The sequence below is a fragment of the Vitis riparia genome, chromosome 13 (assembly GCF_004353265.1).
Source record: "Vitis riparia cultivar Riparia Gloire de Montpellier isolate 1030 chromosome 13, EGFV_Vit.rip_1.0, whole genome shotgun sequence".
NCBI classification, from domain to species: Eukaryota; Viridiplantae; Streptophyta; class Magnoliopsida; order Vitales; family Vitaceae; genus Vitis; species Vitis riparia.
The window spans coordinates 24,859,601-24,884,087 of NC_048443.1; the positions used below are offsets into that span (position 1 = coordinate 24,859,601).

Below are 24,487 nucleotides of genomic sequence, written 5' to 3' on the forward strand. Positions count from 1 at the left end.
AATAATACTATTTTTTTAATAATGCAACATATAAATTATTTTAATTAAAAAATCATTACAGAGATTATCACATCTCAACGGATTTGTGATACGACATACGACGACGCTGATTAAAGATTATGTTTGATTCTCGGAAAGTATTAAAGAAATAAAAAGAAATACGAAGGAAAATGGTTTTTAATGTTTGGTTTCACTATAATTTTTTTAAATAAATATAATTAAAATTAGTTAAAATTTTATATATTTTAAAATTATTTAATCTTTATATATTAAAAAAATTAAATAAAATGAGTTTGAAGAAATATATAAAAAATAATTTATTAATTTTAAATTTATTTTTTATTTTTCTTCAATTTTTTTATTTCCTTTCACTTTTTCTCTTTAATTTCTTTTCCTCCTATGATAACCAATCATAATCTAAAAGAATAAATTTCAATTCTATATTTTTTGTTTTGGAATGAAAATTGTTATTTATTTATTTATTTATTTAATTTTTAAAAAATAAAAATAAAAGAGAAAAAGAAAGGAAAGGAAAAGCAAAAGGGGAAAAGCCGCGTACAGGGTCGTTGAACGAGACAAAATGGAGCCAATAAATTTCCAGCGAAGATATTTTTTTAATCCCTCTCTCTATCTCTCTCTTTCTTTCTTTCTCTATCATCATCCACTACTTCGCAGCATCCGCTCCCTGCAAAAAGCGTCCAATCCTCTTTCTCCCGCTCTCTTTTACGTTAGCTTGGATTTTGATTCTCCAAATCGCCTCTGAATCTTTAATTTCTGGCTGTTGATTAAGACCTTCATTTCTGAAGACCTCACGGATCAACGATTTCTGGCTTGTTTAGGTAGGCGGCTTTTGGTCTAACGAGATTGATTCTGTCACCGCTTTCTTCAGCTAGATCTCGATTCGACTCTGTTTTTTTGCTCATGTTGTTGTGATTGTTTGACCAGTTTTGACGAGTTTTTCTGATTTTGGTCGTTTATTGTTTCTCCGGATTCCAGATCGGTTCTTTTGAGCCTCCGTTTGGTTGTAGAGAAAATGTAGGAAAGGAAAAGATAAATAGATTTTGAAATTTGTGCTTTTTGATCTCCTGAAAATGATATGTTGACCTTAATTGAGTCAAATAGTTGTGCAGGTATTTTTTTTCGGTTAGTTGCCATTTATTTTTCCTATTTCTTTCTTGGATTTTTCTTAGCAACCAAACGAGCGTGAATGAGCATCTCTTAGTTTGGCATTGTACGATTGTGGTTTTTATTTTTATTTTTATTTTTATTTTTGGTGTGCTTGAAGTTTTCTGAGCAGCTGAGGGAAAGGCAAATCTAAGCATATATTTCCGAAGCCAATCTCGCATTTCCGAATCGGATAAAAAGTCGGATCTAAGGCACGCACAATTATGTCTTTCATTGGCACACAACAGAAATGCAAGGCGTGCCTGAAGACTGTTTATCCGGTTGAGCAGTTGTCTGCTGATGGAGTGGTTTACCATAAATCGTGCTTCAAGTGCTCTCACTGCAATGGGACACTTAAGGTGGCCTCTGCTTCTATATATTGTTTGTTCTTTTGTTACCTTTTGTTACTTTCCTGTTGAAGATCTTGGTCTGTTTTCACACAAGCTGTCAGTAATTTGTATCTAAAAATATTTTATTTCATTGAGTAACAGACATAATTTATGGATCTGACTTAAAAATCTGTGTTTGTTCTCTACAATAGTAATGCAAAATTAAAGTGATTGTTATTATATCTGATATACATATGTTTTCAGCTGAGCAATTATTCCTCAATGGAGGGTGTTCTTTACTGTAAGCCTCACTTTGAGCAGCTCTTTAAGGAGTCTGGAAATTTCAACAAGAATTTTCAGTCACGTGAGTCTTCTTGTTTCACCAGATAAGATTCTTTGTTTGATTTCTCAATGGTTTCTATTCCATTGTTTAATGTGCAATATATTTCATTTTCAACAGCTGCGAAGTCAGCTGAGAAGTTAACTCCAGAGCTGGTAAATCTTCCGTGCAACCATTTGTACATTAGCTCCAAGTGGATAAATTTAAGATTGGGTATATATTATGTTGGTCAATGCCATCTCTGATTCTCAGTACCTTGTGTGGCTTTCAGACAAGGTCACCCAGCAAAGCTGCCAGCATGTTTTCTGGGACACAAGAGAAATGTGCAACCTGTGGTAAAACAGCTTATCCACTTGAGAAGGTGGGGTTCTAAGGTCTAAAAAAGAGGTTACCATGTTATGTTATTCTTCTTGAAAAGTTACATTCCCTTTTTCCTTTTATTTGCTTGCTTTAGGTTATTATTTTTCCATTGTCTCATGTGAGATGGGTGCTATATTTAGTTCTTTGAGGTGTGGAAGTGTTACAGGTTCAAACTATCTTGTTGTTAATAGGTTCATCCACCTGATTGTTACTTGTCTAAGTCTTCTCATACTTTGTGTTTGGAGTAACTTTCCAATTAGGAAATGTAGTACAAGAGTTTGACTTTGATGTAGTTTCCTTCATATCTGTGACTGATTAAACCTGTATATTTATTTATAAACCTTCTGATAAGGATCATACAGTAAGGGCTTGTATCATATTACAATCACTTAGGCAAAACCAACCCCCCTGTCTTCTCGTTTTGAAGTTTAGTCCGTATAGCTTGCTATGCTATTTCTGAAGGTTTGGTTACTGTGCCCTGGAGCTGTATCTGGGTAGGTGCACTGTTCTCCTTTCTGCTTTGGCCGCATGCCTAAGCTTACTGTTACACCATAACATCAATTAGGTATCGTTTTGAAATCAGAATATTGACACTGGCCACTTATCCATCTAGAACTTGTTTAACAAATTCTATAACATTTACCATTACAAACTTAAAACTTGATGTTGAAGAAAAGAAATGTAATCAAAGAAAACTTTGCGATAAAGCTCTAGCTCAAGAAGACAACCATATCTTTATCATCATGCTTTATTTCCAATATGTTTTGCCCTTCTTATATCTTCAGTTAGGAAATGACCTTTTGCTTCTCCAAGTTGTTATTTTGTCTAAACGGATACATTGATTGAAATGAACTAATCGTGGTCCATTATGATTATTTCTAGTATTTTGGTCAAATTTGATGCTCTTGCTGGAGTTTCATCTTACATGTTTGCCTTTCAATCTTGACTTCTTTTTCTTTTCTAAGAAATGTTGCTTAGGGACCTTTTATTAATGATTTTTTTAATTATAATCTTCTCTGTAATTTTCATTATGTTCAACAATTACTTTGCAAATTTATAGTTAGTGATGGACTTGAGAAAACCAATGAACACAATGCATGAAACGTACAAGAATGATAACCTAGGTGCCTATGCAATTGGTAGGGCCTTGATGTAGGCTCACCTAGGTGTTGTGATGACTTCGGTTGCAGGTCAGAATGTTGACATTACAACAAAATTAGTGACTAGAAAATGAGGGTTCAGTCTTACAGTAGCTCCCTTATGTTGGAGCTCAAGTTGGCTTTGCCAAGTTTTCTCAGGTTAGCATCTTTCCTTTTGAAGGATCCAGGTGATACATAGCAAAATATTTTTGCCACCAGCCATCTCAACGCAAAACTGCTCCTCACTTGAGAGTTGAGATTGTGGACTTTTGGCTGATGATGTCTTCTCAATAGTGTTCACTGTATGAGGAGCTGAGCACAAGTTCAAATATTCAAAAGTGGTTTTGCCATGGTAAACTTGGTATGATTACCGTTGTACTTGGACCCAGTGGTATTAAGGTCTAATTCCCAGAAAACAAATGTTATCCATCAAAAAGAGGTATAGAGTCAAATGCTATTCATGTAACCAAATCTAAATTGTCAGTTTAAGACTTAGGAGATGCTGCTGCTGCTTTTTTATTTGATAGACTAGTGGCTAAGTCCTTAGATTAAGAAAATGACGTATGGGTTCAGAGTGGCTCCCAAAGTGATGGAGAAGTGAGCTAATGGAGCAATCACAATATATCTTCTTTTAAATTGGATCAAAAGACATGTTTGCTGATTCAACACTGACAGATGATAGCTCAACTGAGTGCTGTTGCTCTGCAAACTTGTTATATCTTCAGTTCCAGCTTATCAATCCAAAATAAAGGGCAGAATTTATTTGAAAAAAAAAAATACAAATTCAAATTATCTCTTCTACTAATACAAAGAGAAGTGATTAAAGCTTTAAAAAAGCGCAAATCTTATGTCAGGTTTTTGAGTGAAAATTTTAATGTGTCTGTAGTTTCATATTCTTTAGAACAGAGTGCAAATTATGTTATTCAAGCTTTCTTCCTTGAAAATGAAAATATTGTTGGAAATGCTCATTTGCTTTGATTAGCATTATATGAAATATATTCAAAATTTTCAGGTAACCGTGGAGAGCCAGGCTTATCACAAATCATGTTTCAAGTGCTCCCATGGTGGCTGCCCAATATCCCCATCAAATTATGCAGCCCTTGAGGGCATTTTGTATTGCAAACACCATTTTGCCCAGCTTTTCAAGGAGAAAGGAAGCTACAACCATCTAATTAAGTCCGCATCAATGAAGCGCTCAGCAGCCTCTGTTCCTGATGCTTGAACTCCATAACAATATTTTATCCTCTAATTACATGGCTTTGTTTTGTTTTTGGGTGTGTTTTCTTTAGATTTTGCCATGATTTCCAGGGTGAGAAACTGTCAAAGACGATACTGTTCTCTTGTCCTTGTTTTCTGCTCATCCGTGTTGTCATCTCTGTGTTTGATTTATGGGAATGTGCATTCCCACAGTTGTGAAATGAACTTTATTACCAAGAGTGACTGTTGTTAGCTCCTGTTTTGTGCCGTTGCAAAAACGAACAAATGAAAGCAGGAAAACACAAAGGTTTATCTTGTTTCATACATATCAAAAGAGTATCAAATGAGTTGGCCATAGCCACAAAATAAATAAAAATTGCTTGCATTTATTTGTCTTCGGCCCTCGTGTGATGGCGAATGTACAACATTAGGAGGGTCTTTTTATAACGGTGGTTTGTGGTTCATGGTTCTAAAAAAAATAGAGGAACTTACAAAAAGGCAGAATAACATAATGATGAAGGAATCATGTAGATAAGATGTGTTGACCAACCACCTTTACTGGGCCCTCAACAGAAAACCAAGTGGGCGCGCGTAGCCGACAGACGTTCAACGGGTAGGTTTGGTTGATTGAAGCCATTTGTGTGCTACAATTTATTAGGGGTAATGTTCAATGGAATTGCTCAATAGAAAGGAATTGTTAAAGCCCTTGGCAAAACGGCGGCGTTTTGGTGCCGACCTGCAGAGGGAAATGAGTTGGATTTCCTGCTTAATTTTTGTGGTATCATTCTCTCAAAAAAATCAAAAGACAGACTATCTGAATTCCTATTTCAGCATGAACCACTGGAGCGTAATCTTGAATTCTGTACAAGGCGTGGGTGGTTTAATCTTCTCTGGAAAGACAATCCAGGAGCAACTGATGGGTGGTTTGAATGGAGTACAAATTTACAATTCCTTTTGGCCTAAAAAATTTGCAGCCAGAAGAAGCTACCAGTATAGAAATGGAGAAGGGAGTTAACTGCATTGGCATTTTTGCACTGAGATAAGTCAATTCCTTTGCAAAGGCGATTCCATTGGGAAGCCGAGTGACTCTAGCTTGTAACCGAATCAACCTATGACGGTCTACAAAATTGCAGAGATGGGATGCATCAGATTCTACTTGTGTGCTAAGATAGAAGAAGAGAAAACTGGAGCCTCAGGTGCATTGCCGGCTCCACCCTCAAGCAACCAAAGCAGTTGCGTAACTCTCCATATATATATATATATATATATATATTATTTTTTTTTCTTTACTATACTTATTATCAAATAAGTCCATTCTTAACTATAACACTTTTTTTATTATTATTATTGTTATCATTTGTTCTTTTCTTTTTTTAAAGGTGCTATAAATAATAAAGGGAGTAATTAGGGCATATGGGATAAGTAAATAAAATAGGAAACCTTGATAAAATTGAAAAAAAAATATCTACTATGAAAACAAGATTACAATCCCTCTCCCAATTGGAGGGAAATGACAAGAAAGCTCTCCCTTTTTGTCCTCTTTCGATGTGGGATGACTTCAACCTTAACATAGTTAAATTAAAGTTGGTTAGATAAGATGAATTACATGGTGTAAAGTCAAAATTTAAATTAAGACGGGATATGTATCGTTAGGTTGAGTTGCACTAAGGAAAAGAAATAAATAAATAAATTAATTAAAATATTAACAGGTTAAAAGAAAGTTTGTTCATAAAAGTTTAAAGAAAGTTTTTTCACAAAATTTTAAAGAAAGTTTGCCCATAAAAGTTTCAACCTCGCTATGCATAGGAATAAATTGTATCTATTAATCTCATCCATATCAAATCCATTAATTTAATACAATAATTTGATATAATAAACTATTTAATTTTATAAAATAAATAATTTAATTTAAGGATTATTTGATTAAAATGGTAAGTGAAAACCCAAATTTTGAAATTTAATATTTTGTTCTTTTTTTATCTCATTTTGACAAAAATGTCCTCGCTATTTTCTTACAAAAATAACATTTTGTTTGAAAATTATATGTAAATGCTTGAAATGGTAAAAAGTATTTATGTAAAAAAAAAAAAAGAATTTTTCAAGGAAAAACATGGATACGGTTATATTCATAATTTGAGAATTATTTCATCTATTTTAATCAAATATTTCTCAACTTAAATACTACATTATATTAGGGTATTAATTTTGTCTTGTTCATGGGAGGTGGCGTGGTAGAGAAAAGACCTTATTTGGTGAACTTCGTTTGCTTGGGAAAGAAGGATGGGTGCATTGGAATTTGTAATCATTATATCCTAAATAAGATCTTGTATGGTCAATAGAATGGGAGCTTTGTTAAAGAAAAGGAAACTTTAGAAAGCATGATAGGGAAGTTCGGAGAGAAAGAGGAGTCAGGAAACGAATGGAGGGTATAACAAGTAGGTTTCCATTTTTAGTTGGGAATGGGAAAATGTTTAAATTCTAGAAAGACTTGTGAAGCGAGGATCAAATTTTAGAAGTCTACTTGAACGAACTTATTCTCTTTTGCTTCTAACCAAAATGGATAGGTGACGGAGACATAGGAGCAGGTTGAGAAAGGGGGTGATTGAAACCCTTATTTTTTAAGATAGTTCAATGATTGAGAACTTAATGAAACGAAGATTTTCTTTCAAAAATTACGGTCATTGTCAATTAAAAGGGAAGTGGATGACAAACTGAATAGGAATGAATCCAAGAACGACAAATTGTCAATTAGATCTTTTTATTGTTCCTTTTCTAGGGATATAGAGAATCATTGCCCACTAGTCTAGCATAAAACACTTGGGCACCATTGAAAGTCAATTTCCTTGCTTGGGAAGCGTCTTGGGTAGAATTCTAACTCTTGACCAACTTAAAATGAGGTGTTGGACTCTTCTAAGTGTTACTCTTACAAAGGTGAGGAGTAAACAAAAAAAACCACTTACTTTTGCATTGCTACAAAGGATCAATGATGAATGGTGTGACATCTAATTTATTCTCTTTTTTGAGTGGAGTAGGTGATGTCTTCTTCAGTTAAAAGTAGCATGTCAGGTTGACATGATTCTATAAAAAATGGAAAAAACATGGAGCGTCATTCCCTTATGCTTGTTATGAACTCTTCGAAAGGAAAGGAATAAAAGGGATTTCAATGATGTTGAGCACTCCAATCAAACAATCAAATTCAATTTTGTATTTACTTTTATTAATTGGACTTAGATGTATCTAGAGGACCACATAACATCTATATTTAATTTTGTAGATAAGTTGAACATAAAGTAAGGAAAGAGGTTTTTTGTTTCTTAAACTTTTCATCTATACTGAACATTTTTTTGTATATTTCATGTATAGTAATATATGTACTCTTTTACCTATAAAAAAAATGTCAAAAACTAAAGTTAGCAAAATTTAGATAAAACTACTCAATACCTTTTCTTGAAAAGTGAATAAAATCCTTTTGATATATATAGAAAAATAAGAATAAGATTCTTTTTCACCTGTATTTTAAAGGTCTCTCTACCTAATCTAGTTAATCTCATTCTACAACATGGAAGCCATATCCAGAACAGCTAGACTCTTCTTTTTACTAACCTTGCCTGGGCTCTAGGATTTGGAGGATGTCATTGTCCAAATTTGCCATGTTGCTGTGTGGCCTTTCTTCATATTTTATGGTAATTTTTTTCCCGAGCAAGGAGGAAGCTAGAAAGAAAAGAAAAAGGAAATAGCCATTAACGCATGAGATTAGTGAAATGGTAAAATTATGAGTGTCTTTCATTAATTAATCAATATGACAAATGTTAATAACAGACTGATTGTGTGGAGACCCAATTCTACAACCCTTTCTTGGAAAAGAATAAAAAGAGTAAGAAAAAAAAAAAGGAAAAGAAAAAAGAAGGGAAGAAACGGAAAAAGATATCCCTCCATAACCCAAACTGGGGAAGTAGAGAGAAAAATCAGTCATTTATTGAAGTTTTCTACTCTGGGCTACTCTGGTGGCTGTTGCTGATACAGATGGAAGCCGGTCACCCAGGGCTTCCAGGGAAAAAAATAGAACTGAGAGGGGGCAAAATCCAAGGACACCAACTGTGAGCAGGGCCGACCAATACTTGCCTCCAGGAGGTTGGCCCCGGTCCTTGCATAAAGAAAAACAGAGACAGAATTTGTATTCCCACGGTAATTTGTCATTTGCTTCGCTTCTTTGCCTCACTGTAGAGGATGACGCCAAACACTGTGAGAGAGTAACCTAGCATGCCAGTAACTGAGACAGGATTTCTAAAGATCAAAATTGAGACCACCACAGCCACAGCCCCTTTTGCATTTCCCAGGACCTGCGATACCCCAAAAAAGACATCTAAATTTAAAAGATGAAAGGAAGCATTTGTAGATTTTGATAAAAAATAGAAAAGGTAAAAATGAGAAAAAGACAAAGAAAGGGACAAACTTCACATACACACACAATCACAGAATGGCTAAACCGATAACCTACTCGAGGTATTCTCCCTCATAACAATGGATAGCCTTCATACAGAAATCAAATGATTCATTTTTTCATGAATCAAAAAAAATGTTGGGTTCTAAGGCGTTTGCTAAAAAACAAGGTAGAGGGGGCAGCAAAGTGTGATGCAGACAACAGCCTTTCAACTTGTAACCCTGTGGGATTCACTAAACTTTGATTTTCTGTTCCTAGCAAGAAAACAATATATTACTTGATCTTTACATGACATGCATAGAAACTGCCTAGCAGGGGTCATTCAAGATCAGTGGCAGAAATCTCCAAAATTTAAATAACAAGTTTTCTCCTGAGAAAACAATTCCTCATAAATTCACTCCCAGCCCACAATCTAACACTAGCTGTTTATAGACCTACAAAATGGTATATTAGCAAGGACTGCATATAAAATAAAAAATTTCAAATTTTATGCCACGGATGCAGAGTAGCATGATATTACTAGGTAAGTTGTTTCTATCCATAAGCCACCAATAGATCTGTATATCCTCAACTAAGGTCATCTTGCCTTGCCCCACTTGACTTCCAAATTTCAATGCAACTCAGGTGGTGATGCAGCAGGCATTCTGACTCTAATATCACTTACCCCACACACTATTAACAATTGCCGCTGTGTGCGGTTCAGAACAGTTGAATAACAATGAAGGAAACCATCCTCTAGAACTAGTTGATTTTCTTAAAGTAAATAACAAAAAACTAGGCATCTGTAGTTTTGTTGATAATAATGAAAGAACATTAAGAATAATAGGTGACCATAATTCTTAAAAGGAATTCTAAAATCGACGTTATTCATTAACAACAATAACAAATCTCTTCACTCCAATTCTTAAAAGGAATTCTAAAATTGATGTTATTCATTAACAACAAGCAAATCTCTTCACTCCTTACTAAATCAATGCATTTATAAACTTAAAAAATCCTAGAAAGAAAACGATTGTAATCATAACTAACTTAATTACCTCAATACAATACGAAAATTAATAGGAACCGACAAACCCAAAGAATAGGAAATTTGAAGAAAATAGTCCGTCTAAAAATTAACACAAACACAAACACACACACACACACACATATATAATCCAAAAGAAATCATCTCTATGGATAAGTGCTGAATCAGACAGTAAGCTCCAACTTTCAGTTACAAAAGAAAGTAGCAAGAGGCAGAAAAGCTTTATGCCATCTAAACTACAGCCAAGAAAAAGATGCTTTTTCTGAGCTAGAAATAAAGAAGAATGGAGTGAATTCTAGGTACTGAAGTGATAATGGATATATTTACAAAACCATCAAGTCTATTCCAATCTGCAACTAAGGAAACTTTTAGCTGTTAAACAGGTTCTGTAGCACTTCTTCACCAAACCACAGAAAGCTATATCTCTCTCAAATACTAATTCCAATCTTCCATCAAACTAATGCTTCAAACAAAATCAATAGAGTATAGTTTTTTTTTTTCTTCGGTGATAGGTAAATTTTTGTCCCCATTGGGGCTTGAACCTGGAACCTCCCCCAAACCCTTTCCATCCCTTTACCACTTGATCCAGGCCTCAAGGCCATCAATAGAAAGTATAGTTATCCCCAGCAACATCAGATGAGTTCTTATCCAGAGAGGGGATAAAGGGATTGCATTAGTTTAAAAAAGTTTCTTTTTTAAAAAAAAAATATCCACAGAAGAAGAAAGAATCCTGTTGCAGTAACATTCATTTCATGGAACCAGAAGAAGGAGAAAGAATCCCATTTCAGTAACATTCATTTCATGGAAGCAGGAGGATGTGATTTTATAGATGTATAGCCACAGGAAGAAGAAGAAGAAAGAGTCACATTTCAGTAACATTCATTTCATGGAAGAAGAAGATCATGTCATGGAACCAGAAGAAGTATGTGATTTTATAGATGTATAGCTGCAGGAAGAAGAAGAAGAAGAAGAAGAAGAAGAAGAAGAAGAAGAAGAAGAAGAAAGAATCCTGTTTCAGTAATATCCATTTCATGGAACCAGAATAAGGATGTGATTTTATAAATGTATGGCTAGAGGAAGAAGAAGAAGAAGATAATCCATGAATTTTGGCATAATCAAAGATGTAAGAAATTGAAACAAGATGTGAAACCAGGCTTCTAAATCCATAAGGTAATGAAAAAAGAGATCATCGATCCACCCAGCATCTATATGTAATGCATCAATTGGGATTATACCAAATCCTCTCTTAGGATTCATGGTAAGGATCTTAATCTATGTCATAGTCAAGGAAAAATACATGACCCCTAGAGAAGCAGAAAGCCTCCAAATGGTTTTCCTAGGAAATGAAATTTCTCATTAAGGGCACCATAGAAAGATTAAACCGAAAACTTCCAACACTCAATCCACCTTCAAATCATAACATTCTCAGCATTTGCCCAAAGGACTTCCAATGATGTGTCTGAAGAAACCCCACAACTCATTCCAACTAACATATATAGCCCATAAAATACAGCCCACATGCATGATACACTATTGCAGATGAAATGTCCTTGTTTCATCACTAAGCCCTTCCTTATTGGCACATCTTTTTTGTTAGCATGATATGCATTGTTGGCCTATATCTTAACAGCTTAATCTTTTAGGAAAGTTAGTACCTTAACATGGTATAAGAGTTATAATTAACCAAAGAGTTCAAGTCCCCTTCTCCTATTTATTTTATATTTATCTGTGATACGTAACTGCTGCCTAACAGTTTAAGCTTTTAAGTTAATTAATAGCTTAATGTTTCTCATATAAAGATTTGTCTCTCCACGTCTGAATGGTGTTAGACTTACATAAATTGTGAGCTCATACCCTAACAGTCCAAACCTAAAAACCTGAACAGATAAAATTCAGAGACTAACAAGTAATAACCACCTCAAAAGATATTATTTTTCCTATTTTTTTCCCCTGATATGCAAATAGGGTAAATGTATTGATGTAAGTGCCTAACAAAAAGGGGCACAGAAAGAAATGTTTCTATACTAATGGAAGTTCATCAATACAAGTTTTTGAGTAACCAATACCATACACAACTAGTCCTAGTGATGACTACACTTCCTTTACACTTGTTGGTTACATGATACTCTAGCTTCTAAAAAAATTTCTAGCCTTATAGGTAGAGTGTGGATAGAACTTTATAGCATCTTTCTACCAGATATTCAGGAATTTATGGTTTTGTTCCTTGTGACTAACTGGGTTTTCCTATTCTTCATTTCCACTATGTCTAAGATTCATAACTCACTCTGATTTCTTGCTTCATTCTGAGATTCACCTATTCAAGAATATTTTTAGAAATTATATGCAAAGATTATCCAAAAGTGTCAGATGTTTAACTGCTCTCCAATGTTTTCTTTGTAGAACCTAAAGGTCACAACCACTCTGCTGAGCCACAAGAACTTACAGGTCATGGAGGACTGCTTTAAATAAAAAGAAAAACTTAGTCCAACATACGCCACTGTAAGAACGCATTAACTGCACAATGCCAAACAAAGCATGGAAACCGACATCTTAAAAGCTGTTTGAATTTTCTTTATATTTGGATTTTAGTAACTATGCAGTTTCGCCATATGACATCATAACAATTGGACGTAAATAGTCATCCTTAGCTTTGAGTTTCTTTAGGAAAAAGACCATTGGTTTCTTATGGCCCAAATACTGAAGCTAAACCAGGTGTCAATAACTGCAAAATGTGTTTGTTTAATGACAAAGGGGAAAAGAGAAGATCTGAAACCGAAGCATACCTGGAGAGTTAGGGCACTCGTGTGCTTTGTGACCAAAAAATTGGTCAAATTTACAAAATATGCTAGGGCAGAATTGAATAGCAGATACCAAACGATCTTTATATCATCTCTTGCAAGTGCTAGTGTGATACCAACCACATTTTCTTCCATAAAGAGTGTGGCAGGAAGTAAAAATACTACGGCTATTGGAGCCATGTATAAAAGCAGGTTCATTGAATTCAGCTTCTCCCTTGAATAAAAAATACACATCTCTCAGTACTGATTTCCAATTTCATAATGGATCCAAAAGTAAAATAAAAAGATTTGACCTGAATTTCCATGGAATACAATGTAAGAGTGGACAAGAAATGGTCATTACCCCTCAGAAGAAAGCAGAATCCCTTGAAGCACTGATTTAAGTGCCCTTGCAGCAGTAGCACCAATACACATTAAAAACCCAAATAGATGAAAACTTGGTTCACCCTATTTCCACATAAAAATAAGGATAACAAGACTCAGAATAATTATGGTTTGATGGGAAATAATTCAACCACCATGAACAATGCAAAAATCCATTAACTAACAAAAGCAAAAAGAAACTGATTGGAAGCAGAATTCCCAACAGAAATTCTTATATGTTCCAGCAATTACTGGGGCTAGATTTTACAGAACATGGATTCCTATTCCAGATATTTTTCCCAGAATACATTCAATCACCATAAGATAATTTAGAAATCCATTAATTAACAAAAGCAAGAAGAAACTGCTTGGGGAAGTGGTATTCTGACAAAAACTTTATTATATGTTTCAGCAATAACTAGAGTTACTTTATATAAAAAAAAGGTAGATTCAGAAGAGTCCAGCGATCCAATTGACAGTTTCAAAGATGTCAGCAAAACGTCAAAGATATCATCATCCCCATCTTCATCATTTGAAACTAAAATGACAATATTGGCATTTGATTGAAAATAAAACTCAGAAAACTGAAGGGGAAGAAGAAAACTGGAGTTTTGAATCATATATTTTGTTTTTGCAGTGACTCTCGATTAACAAAAATAAAAGAATAACCCCTCCAAAAAAAAACCTCAACCCTGAACTTAGTCCAATAATCATATTATGCCAGTTGAATAGAGATAATTTTTTTCTCAGGTCCTACATAAATTTTCCTTCTTTGAAAAAAATAAAAAGAAAAAAAAAACCATTTCCTGTAGCAATTTATCAGCTATCAAAGAGACCGTAAGTATATGTTTTCCTCCGCAGTTCCCAGAATTCCCTTTCAGCAGCAGAAATAGCACTCAAACTACAAATAGAAAATCCAAATTGGAACATCTACAACCAACCAAATCAATCCCAGAACCCACTCAGACAACAAAATATTTCATTTGGCTATCAGAAAAACGAAGCAAAGAAATGAAGGAGACAAAATCGTTAAAATAAATTTTCCTCTTCTCGATCCTTTTCCTTCCCTTCCCATAAAATATTCCCGAAAACCAAACAAAGCATTAAAATTGTCAAAGAATTAAATAAACTGGCATACCCCGCTTGCGATGATGACCCCAGTGACAACGGGAATGAGAGTAACATACGTAAGCCAAGCCTCCCTCTTCAAGGTCATAAGATACGCAAAGACCGCAGTGAAAAACGGCGTGGTGGCCCCGATCGCCTGGTTGAATGAAACCGGCAAAAAGCGAAGGGAAATGTTACCGCTGACAACGGAGGCGCAGAAGACAAGGCTGAGGGCGGAGATCTTCATGAATTGGACCCGCGATCGGATGGTCTGCATGGGCACCATCTTCATCCAGGCAATGGCGACGTAGCTGAGCAAAGAACAGGCCGTCATGTGGCACATGGTGAGGAAGATCGGGTACTTGAAGCCATAGTTGCTCAGCAAGTACTTGTTGAGCAACAAAACCCCTATGTTGGACGAATACCAGGCAGTGACGAGGCCGATCGTGAAGAATCGGCTGGAATTCTTCATTGTGGAGAGAGGCTAGGGTTTTGGTCAAAGGCAGCCAAACGAAAACTATGAGAACATGGATCTGTTAGGGTTTTCAGCGAATTCACGAAGAAGATTGATCAAACTCATAAGCCATGGATCTGATACAATTTCATGCTTAGATAAAGAGAAGAAGAAGGAGAAAATAATAGAGAGAGCTTTATAGAGAGAAATTTCGAGATTGAGAGTTTTGAGGACGACCGACGACGTTTTTGCATCTGCAATTTCTTTAAGCAGGCGGGTGCGAACGCGTTTGGGCTTCGTTTTCTCTCCCCCTCTCTGCCTCTCTCTCTCTCTCTCTCTTTCTCTCTCTTATTGTTATATTTTATTATTTTTATCAACGTTTCTCCTGTAATTTTTCCTTTTCCCTTCTTTTTTTTTCCCTACTTCCAAATTTTTATGTTGACTTCTATTCCTCCTCCTTTTACAAAACCATAATTCATCATTATTTTCGATATCCAATAAATGAAAATTTTTTTGCCCTTTTTATAATTATTTATTTTCAAAAAAAAATATTATAATAATTAAAAACTCTTAAATACGATGCTAATATTAGCTGAAAATAAATTAATGTTGGTAATTGAGGAAATTACTAAAAATCAACCCAATATCATTTTTTCAATGATTTTGAAATGATCACTTTCTAATATTTGAAATCATTTCCTTTTTTAAAAATTAAAAGACATAAACCCCATTGAATTTCAAAAAAAAAAAAAAACATGAAAAATATAAAACAAAATTATTCCATTATTCAAAAAATTAAGGTTATACTTGGTTTATGGTGAAAGGGAAAAAAATATTAAAAAAATTGATTTTTTTATATTTAATTGTATTACGAAAAATATTAGAGAAAATTAAATATAATTAAGGTTAATTATAAATTTATATACTTTTAAATTATTTAATCTTCATTTTAAAAAATTAAATGAATTTAAAATAATATCTAAAAATAATTTATTAATTTTAAATTTATTTTTTTATTTTTTTATTTTTTTCATTTTTCCTCCTTTTTTTTTTTCTATTACATTTTTTCTCAAATTTTCTGAGAACCAAATATAATATAAAGAAAAACATAAATATACTAAGAAATATATTTTCCCCACATTTTCTCAAGAAAAAAGGGAAAAAATGATAGGATAATTTTTTCCCTTTTTCTTTTTTTAATGTTTTTATCCAAATATAATACATTCATTTTCTTTTACATTTATTTTTTAATCTTTTTTTCCTAAACACTTCATAGAAACCAAACATATTAATTTAAAAATATGGATAATCACTTGACATGATTTTGAGATAAGTGATTTTTAAACTAGGAATAAGCATTTATTTAATAAAATAAAATCATTATTTTGTTATGTTAGACGTTTATGAAAGCTTATGCTATAAGAATAATTTTAAATACTAAAAGCATAAAAGCACTTCATAAGCAAGGTTTCAAATGGGTCCAAAACAAGGATCATAAATAATGCATGTGACTTATAAGGCGTGAGTTGATTTTTAGTAGAAATATTTTTCTCAAAAAATAGTTTTAGGAAAATCATCTATTAGGTATTTCTTTTGAAAACATTATGACTATATTTGGTTCTCATAAATTATTTAGGAAAGAAAAAAAAATGGTAAAAAAATAATTTTCTCATATTTCATTTCACCTAGGAAAAAATAAAAGAAAATTAATATAATTAAATTTAGTTAAAAATATATGTATTTTAAAATTATTTAATATTTATATAATAGAGGAAAAATAAGTAAAATAAATTTGAAGAATGACATAAAAATAATTTTTTATTTTTCTTCTTTTTTTCTTTCCTTCCACTTTTTTCTTTATTTTATTTCCCTCATATTTTCTCTCAAATTTTTCAGAATCAAATACAACTTATAAGTAATTTTTCAACATTATAAGTGATTTTTTTTAAAAAAAAAATTTAAGTATTTTTAAAATTTTGTCAAACACCTAGTGTTTTTTCAAAAACGTTTTTTAAGTTAAAAAGACTTCCTTGAATTACTACAAAACAAACTCGAAGTATTTTTTAATAAAAGTGTTTTTTCCTAAAAATATTTTTAAAATAATTATTTATTTAAATATTTTCCTCCAAAAAGCATAAGTCATGTTTGGTTATGAGAAAGTACTATAAAAAGAAAAAAAAATGTAAAGGAAAATAGTTTTCTCGTATTTTGTTTCACAATAAATTAAATATAATTAAAATTAATTATAAATTTATATATTTTAAAATTATTTAATCTTTATATAATAGAGGAAATTAAGTGAAATGAGTTTGAAGAAACATATAAAAATAATTTATTTTCCTCGATTTTTTTGGGAACCAAACATATATAGGTAATTTTTTAATACTAGTGATTTTTTATATTTTTAAAAATATTTCTTAAATTTTGTAAAATACATAATTTTTTTTCAAAAGCATTTCCAAGGTGAAAAATGCCTTTTAAAATTGTAGCGTTGTGCCTATTTGATAATTGTTGCCAAAAACAATTTTAAAAAATTGTTTTTTAGAACAATTTTTAAAAATTGTTCTCTAATTTTTATAGAACAAAAGTTTGTTTAAAAATTTAAAATGTTTTTAATTTATTTTTAATATTTTTAACCATGTTTTAAAAATAATTTTTATATATAACGTTTTATTTTTAATTATTCTATATATTTGTACAATTATTTTTTTAAATAGTCTTTAGAAGATAATAGAAAATAATTAAAATAGTCTTTAGAAGATAATAGAAAATAATTAAAAAATATTATCTTGAAACACATTATTTTATGTTTTCAAGAATAAAAAATAAAAAATAATTTTTTATCTTCAAATGTGTTTTTTATTTTGAAAAACAAAATTTTTTTGTCAAAAATGGTTCCAACATGTTTAATATATTTGTTTTTGCGAATTACGAAGGAAGCATCCTAGAAGCTATCAGATTAAGCAGTGAACCACAATATAAATTTAAAAATAAAAAAAAATAAAAATTTGTGTTATTTATAAGTGGAGGACGATGAAGGTTGTCACAGTTCGCGCCACTTAGAAGAGCTAAAAACCAGGAAGAAGGAAAGTGGGGAATAAATAATGAGAAAGAAAGAACGGTCCAAACGTGGTCTAATTCTTTTAAGGGATTTTGTGAATCTGGGCCATGTGATTTATTTGCAAATGGTGAGTTGAAATGGCATATGGCGGGACCCACTTGATCCACAAATGTCATGAATGAGTCCAACCATTGGGCGTGCGTGATGTCAAACATGTAATCCAATGGTTGTAGGATGAGTCAGACGACTAAAAAGTCAACCACCATTGATGATTTGGAGTGTTCGTGAAATACTTAAATATTATCTCCAACGCGAAACTGAATGACATATTTAGCATCAATTATTCAAAATTACTTTTTTTTTCCTTTACTTTATTTTAAGCAAATAATTTAAAGAATATGAGAAAAATCTAACATTATGAATCATTCTATCTAAATAATAAGAATAACATCTCACATGATTTTCACAAAAAAAAAAACATTAATATTTAAGATTTTATATTAATTGGTTTAAAAAAGGAGAATAACATCTCACATGATTTTCACTAAAAAAAACATTAATATTTAAGATTTCACATTTATTGGTTTAAAAAAGGAGAAAAAAAAAGATAGGGTATGTTTGGCAACTATTTGTAAGAATAGCTTTTCACTTTTCAAAAAAAAGTAAAATAAAAAACATATTTAATAATCATAAAATGTTTTCCATTTTTTGTTCTTAAAAAAAAAAAAAAAATCGTCTAGTAATTGTCTTAAAAAAAATAGTTTTAAAAAATGGTTTTTAAAAATAATTTTTGAAAATTATTTTCTAATATTTTATAAAACAAAAATATTTTTGAAAATATATATATTTTTAATATTTTAAAAATAATTTTTATTTGTAATATTTTATTTCTAATTATTTTACATATTTGTATGATTATTTTTTAAAATAGTTTTTATAAAATAAGTGAAAATAATATAAAATAACTAAAATATGTTATCAGAAACACTTTATTTTTTGTTCTTAAAAACAGAAAATAGAAAACAGTTTTAATTGTCAAACACGTTTTTTCTTTTATTTAGAGAACAAAAAACACGTTTGGCTAAAAATTGTTTTCAATATTTAGTTCTTAAAAACAAAAAACGTGATGTTTTTAAATAATATTTTTTAATTAATTTTTATTATTTTCACTTGTTTTTTCAAGAGATGTTTTAAAAAATATTATAACATGCATAATAATTGAAAATAAAGCTTAGACATATAAATCATTTTTAAAACATATTTAAAAACATTTCAGATTCTCAAACAAACTTTTATTATACAAAAACTGAAAAACATCATATAAAAATGGTCATAACATCCATTTCTAGATATTAATGAGAAATCCTCATTGATTTTTGACAATTAATATGCTAAGGAGTGAATTATTTTATTAATATTCAAATAAAGTATCGATTATTAATTTGTTGTATCATCAATGCTGCATTTTAAAATTAGGTTAATTTATGGAGTATTGAGCCTGATCTGGGGTCATAGGGATAGAGGAAAAAAAAGGACTGAAAAAAGAGAGGAGTGGAGGTGGGTTTATCTAAATTAAACGCACATACCAAACGCCCCCTAAGGGCCCAATTTTTTGGTCACGTCAAAATAAAACCATGTGATGGCATGATTTAAAACAAAATAATTCATTCCAAAATCATGGAACCAAATAGCTTGGCTCTGAAGGTACGGACCTCGTGGTTTGTTCCACGCTATATAAACAATATGCCCATGTGGCCCTCTTCTTTTCAATCTTACGCTTTGCGTTATATTCCCTGGATTATCTATCAAAAATCTTGAAACCCTTTTTACTTTGCAAGGGTTCCACTTCTAAAAAGGGGGTTTTTTTTTTTTTTTTTTTTTTTTTTAAGTTTAATAAAGTTTTTATGATACCAAACCTAGGTTTCCACTTTAATTTTTAATTAAAGTAAAATATGTGAACTTATTTTCCATGAACTCTGTGTTTGATAGTAATTTTATGAAACGTTTTTTTTGTTTGAAAAGTGTTTTTGAAAATAATTTTGGGATTAGTGTTTGAAAATTGTTCATAATATTTTATAAAACAGAAGTTTTCTTACAACCTATAATGTTTTTAACTTATTTTTTATATTTTTAAATTATTTTAGTAGCAACTTTTATATGTAATGATTTATTTTTTAAAACGGCCATAAAAAATAAAAACAACTAAAAGATATTTTCCAAAAGAACATCTTATTTTTCATTTTTTTTTAGAATATAAAACAGTTTTTTTATTTTATAATTATCAAACATATTTTCTTATTATTATTATTATTTTTGTTCTAGATAATAAAAAAAACACAGTTATCAAACAAGACTAAGACCCTAAGTAACTCTTTTAAAAAGCAATTCTAAAAAATAATTTTTGAAATCAGTTTTCAAAATATGTTTTACGATGTTTGGTACAATAAAATCTTGTTTGAAAATTTAAAATATTTTTAACATATTTTTAATATTTTTAAATATGTTTTAAAAATAATTTTTATACATAATATTTTATTTTTCAATCATTTTACATGTTTGTATAATTATTTGTTAAAACAATCCTAAAAAAACCAAGTAAAAATAATAAGAAACCATTAAAAGATATTATCCGAAAACATTGTTAAACATTTCTTTTTTTTTTTCTTTTTTTCTTTTTTTCTTTTTTGTTATGAATAACAGAACACTGTTTTCGAAAACAGTTGCAAAATAGGTTCTAAAGCTTGTGATTTGTATCTTGTCAGATCATTCATGGGGAACAAAGCAATATGACTGTTGCAGATGATAGTAATTAATGGCTTTAAAGCCACTAAATGAGAAATGAGCAAAAGATTAAATGGTGTGAGAAGCAGCAAATGCAGTTGAATGGAGTACCTGATATGTCTGCAGTTCATCATAAATATATGCCTTAATTAATTAATAAATGGCTACCTCATAAACAATGTAGGCCACTGCTTTTAACTTGTAACAGTCTTTCAGTCATTTACACCAAATTGAAGGTCCTCTTGGCCTCATAAAATGCATTCATGAATCTACCAAAGCCCAGAACCCAGTGCACTAGGCTTCAGAAGAGGTTATATCCTGGAAGGCTGAGCTCCACCCCCCATCTTCATTGATTAATGTTATTATGTCATATATAGGAGTATCTTGTTTCACATATTGCTTGGTGGAAGCAGTTTTTGCATTCCCATTAAAGGAATCAGGGGTAGGTTTCATAAGTAGAAATATGAATTGAAAGAGGATGAGAATGAAGGTGAATCATCATTGCTAGAGTATATGATATACATTATAAGCTTAAATTTTACGAGTCTAAATTTTTAAGAAAATTAGTTATTCAACGTCATATTAGAGGGGAGGAGGCTTGAGGTTGAATGTCATAAAAGATTTGATTTACCTTTACAAACCGTGCATTCCTTTTAAAAAGTCCTGCATTAGTGTTCTAGTTTGATTAAACACTATAAATTTCCTATTCCAAGGAAATCAAATCATTCCCTTAGTTTGTGGCGTCATTGTTGTTTATCATCTCTTAAGTAGAGAAAAACTTGCTGAAAAAATTAAGGATAATGAGGAAAGCAAAAGTCCAATCTTATATTAATTTCAATCAAGCTAAACATCACAAATTTTTTATTATGACAAAATCAAACAATTCCCTTAGTTTGTAGCATTAGGGTTTTCCGTTATCTCTCAAATAGATAAAAAACTTGTTAAAGAAATTAAGAACGATGAAAGAATTAAAAGTTTTATACTATGATACTAATAATTGATTGACAATAATAAATTTGTCACTTTGCCAGTGAAATCATGAAAGAAAACATTTTTAACATGATATTTGATGTTAATAAGGTATATAAGATATAAAATTTTAAAAAAAGAACAATGACTTTTGTTATCATTGAAAAAAAAAATGAAAAATGATGACTAAAAAATAAAAAAATAAAAGTTATAATCTCTTGAATAATCTTTTAGAGATTTCAAATGCATATATAACAATCTTGTTGTAGTCAAAAACCAATTTCAGACCAAGACGTAGTTCATGAATTCATTTATGATTTAAAATAAAGTTAATTCACGATAACTTTTCAAGGACTTGAATGACCGCTTAGTACCAAAAAATAAAGGAAAATTGTTTTATTGTTGAATAAGTAATTTATATAGTCTTAAGGTTCGAACACTCGACCTCCCACCAAATACTAAATATGACTCCAATATCATGCTAAATGACCAATTTCCTAAAAAACTTATAAAATTTGGATTCACGATATATATCATGCACTCTAACAATTGTATCGTATAAAAGTGAGGAATCAAAATCTTAATAATAGTAAAATTTGATTTTTATAACAATAATTTTTTATTCTTATTCTCATTGTAATAAACAATCCAAACACATCATCAAATGGGAATGAAATTGATTTCTAATTACCATTCTCCGTTTCAACCTTCCAAACATCACCTTAGTGTATACAAAATCTACATGCAGATTATTTGGTGATACTTCATAAAAAATAGAAGCTGCCGCTTGATGGGCAACAGGAGGCTATAAAAAGTAATGAATGAAGGAATTTCAAATATGTCAAATGTACAGAAACCGAGTCGGGCTTTCAGGGGGCCATAATTTTGATATGAATGGAGGCATACGTTAATAAAGCATACACGTAAAGTGGCTTCTTTTCACATTTGAAGCGAGCCTAGTAGCTTCCAATTTTGATAAAGGATCCGTACATTATGCATAGTAAAATCCAAGTCACTTTCCCTATCATTCTGCATATTCTTTCTTTCTTCTGAAGTTTGCTACAACTCAAGAAGGGAGGTAAAAAAAATTACCAGTTTGTGCATGTCTTTTGAAGAAAGAGTTTCCCGGATTTGCAATGTTGCCAATCATCCTTTTCCCTTTTTGGAAGAATTCAAGTGAAGGGAAATGGTCATGCAATCGCTAGAAATCAACTCAAGTCATGTTATCAAGTGTTATAGGCTTTTTCAAGTAACATACTAATGGTCATAAGAACTTCAAGTGGTTTGACTTGAAGTGAAATGGTAGCCAACCTCATTTTGTCAAGTAAACTCCCAAGTTTTTTGCAGCCCTGGTATTTCCTTTTCCGGTGGCATCTAATTGCCAAACTTTTGCCATCAATGTTGAACTTTAATTTGTTCTTTAGTGCAGGACTTTATAGCGTATACTTAGGGCACGGCGCAAAGGATGAATAATCGAGCTCATAGGCGGGGTGGAAAAAATTTTTGAAAGCCCAAATCGAAGATGGAAACCTGTCTGATTAGATGACTAAGTCACATGCGACATGGTGAGGACCACAACATGTTGTAGGGGACAATTCGAGAAAAAGATGTTCCGATGAGAATAATTCCTTTTAAAGTTCTATTCCTATCAAAGGGTAGTATGAATGTTATGTCATGTCCATCAACACGCTAAAAGGGTTATACAATATATCTAATATGGAAATTGATCAATATTTATATTGACAAATAGAAGGTTTTTAACTCTAATTCTTAACGATATTGAGTTAGAATAACCCATTCTTAATGTGAAATATGTCTACAACCTATATATCATATATGTCTCTATCATATCTATGCAAGGCATAGCCACATACTCTATTCTGGGTAATTTTCATATCATTTATATTATATGTATTTATAATAATATATATTATATTTGTAATTATTTATAATAAAAATTATAATCTCAATTAATTTAATAGGATTAAAAAGGAATAAAAATTTTAAAATTATTAAATTAAAAATATAAAAAGTAAAATATTAATAAAATAATATTTATATATTATACACTATATAATTTTATATTTTTAAATTAAATATAAAATTGTGAAATTAAAAATTGGGGATCAAGAATTTCCTCAGGGCGGCTTTTGATTCCTACACAAGATAAGCAATTCAGCCTTTCTGCAATGTGAAGTTAAAGGTTAAATCCGCGTAATCTAGTATTTTTATAGCCCAAAAGTAACTTACATTTGAACATGTTCAACAAAAGCACATCATTCAAACTCCAAATAATCATTTCACTTCAAAATTGATGTCCTAGGCCAACTTTGTTGGTGCTAAGCTAACTGGAGTCAGGTCCGTCTAGCTTCGCTGAAGTCAGATAGACTTATTCTCTTCTTCGTGTTTCTTGAAGAATTCGTCCAACTGTACTAGAGCTAGACAGACTTCTTTCTTACACAAAAGGATATTCGAACGGATGGTCCGAGTACGCCCCTTCAAAGCTTAAGTCAAACAAGAGTAGCTTTAACTATTTTGTGGGAGAGAATGTGTATATATGCGCTTACCTTGTTCGTGCTTTTTGAAAGGTTTATATAGAGTTTATGACACTACCACTGTAGTGCTGACTATGCACTCTAACCTTTTCTGTAATGATGAATGTCCATAGGGCGGTTGGACAATCATTTCAGTTAAGGACGACTGATAGGTGTCATTTGCTAACGTGTCAAGATCAGATCGTGCATTTGTCTGTCCATTTAGTTTGTCAACATTTGAGATTATGTGTAGCAATTAATTGATGTAGACTTGTGGACTAAATGGAGTCTCATCGGCTGCTCAGATGTCAGGCGTGATTGATCATGCATGCTAAAAGTCTTAAAAGCTTAATTAGACATATCATCCCGTCTAAGAGTTTAGGTTGTTGATTCTGTCTGACCTGTAAGAGAAGGGAACCCTCT

General features: G+C 31.4%; 2 protein-coding genes across 2 annotated transcripts; one reads left to right on the forward strand and one right to left on the reverse strand.

Moving 5' to 3' along the window:
* Positions 1–626: 626 nt before the first annotated feature.
* LOC117928775 (LIM domain-containing protein WLIM2b) lies at positions 627–4,855 on the forward strand. The gene is made up of 6 exons (XM_034848783.1): positions 627–839; positions 1,286–1,523; positions 1,758–1,857; positions 1,954–1,988; positions 2,105–2,194; positions 4,345–4,855. Exons 2-6 carry the CDS (start codon positions 1,389–1,391, stop codon positions 4,552–4,554), a joined length of 570 nt encoding a protein of 189 aa, XP_034704674.1. The 5' UTR covers positions 627–839; positions 1,286–1,388; the 3' UTR covers positions 4,555–4,855.
* A 3,427-nt stretch (positions 4,856–8,282) lies between these two features.
* On the reverse strand, positions 8,283–15,048 carry LOC117928774 (probable sugar phosphate/phosphate translocator At3g11320). Its single transcript, XM_034848782.1, has 4 exons — positions 14,297–15,048; positions 13,139–13,242; positions 12,781–13,009; positions 8,283–8,869 (listed from the first exon to the last, which is right to left on the reverse strand). The coding sequence occupies exons 1-4, from the start codon at positions 14,735–14,737 to the stop codon at positions 8,723–8,725; spliced, it is 921 nt and encodes a 306-aa protein (XP_034704673.1). The 5' UTR covers positions 14,738–15,048; the 3' UTR covers positions 8,283–8,722.
* Between the last annotated feature and the right edge of the window lie 9,439 nt (positions 15,049–24,487).

What these genes read in the sequence shown, in the direction of transcription:
- LOC117928775 (XM_034848783.1), top strand. Translation starts at nt 1,389, where the DNA reads ATGTCTTTCATTGGCACACAACAGAAATGCAAGGCGTGCCTGAAGACT. An exon ending in ACTGCAATGGGACACTTAAG is followed by an intron (nt 1,524 to 1,757) that starts GTGGCCTCTGCT and finishes ATATGTTTTCAG; the next exon opens with CTGAGCAATTATTCCTCAAT. An exon ending in AGAAGTTAACTCCAGAGCTG is followed by an intron (nt 1,989 to 2,104) that starts GTAAATCTTCCG and finishes TGTGGCTTTCAG; the next exon opens with ACAAGGTCACCCAGCAAAGC.
- LOC117928774 (XM_034848782.1), bottom strand. Translation starts at nt 14,737, where the DNA reads ATGAAGAATTCCAGCCGATTCTTCACGATCGGCCTCGTCACTGCCTGG. An exon ending in ATTCTGCTTTCTTCTGAGGG is followed by an intron (nt 13,010 to 13,138) that starts GTAATGACCATT and finishes TTTTTATTCAAG; the next exon opens with GGAGAAGCTGAATTCAATGA. An exon ending in CGAGTGCCCTAACTCTCCAG is followed by an intron (nt 8,870 to 12,780) that starts GTATGCTTCGGT and finishes GGGGTATCGCAG; the next exon opens with GTCCTGGGAAATGCAAAAGG.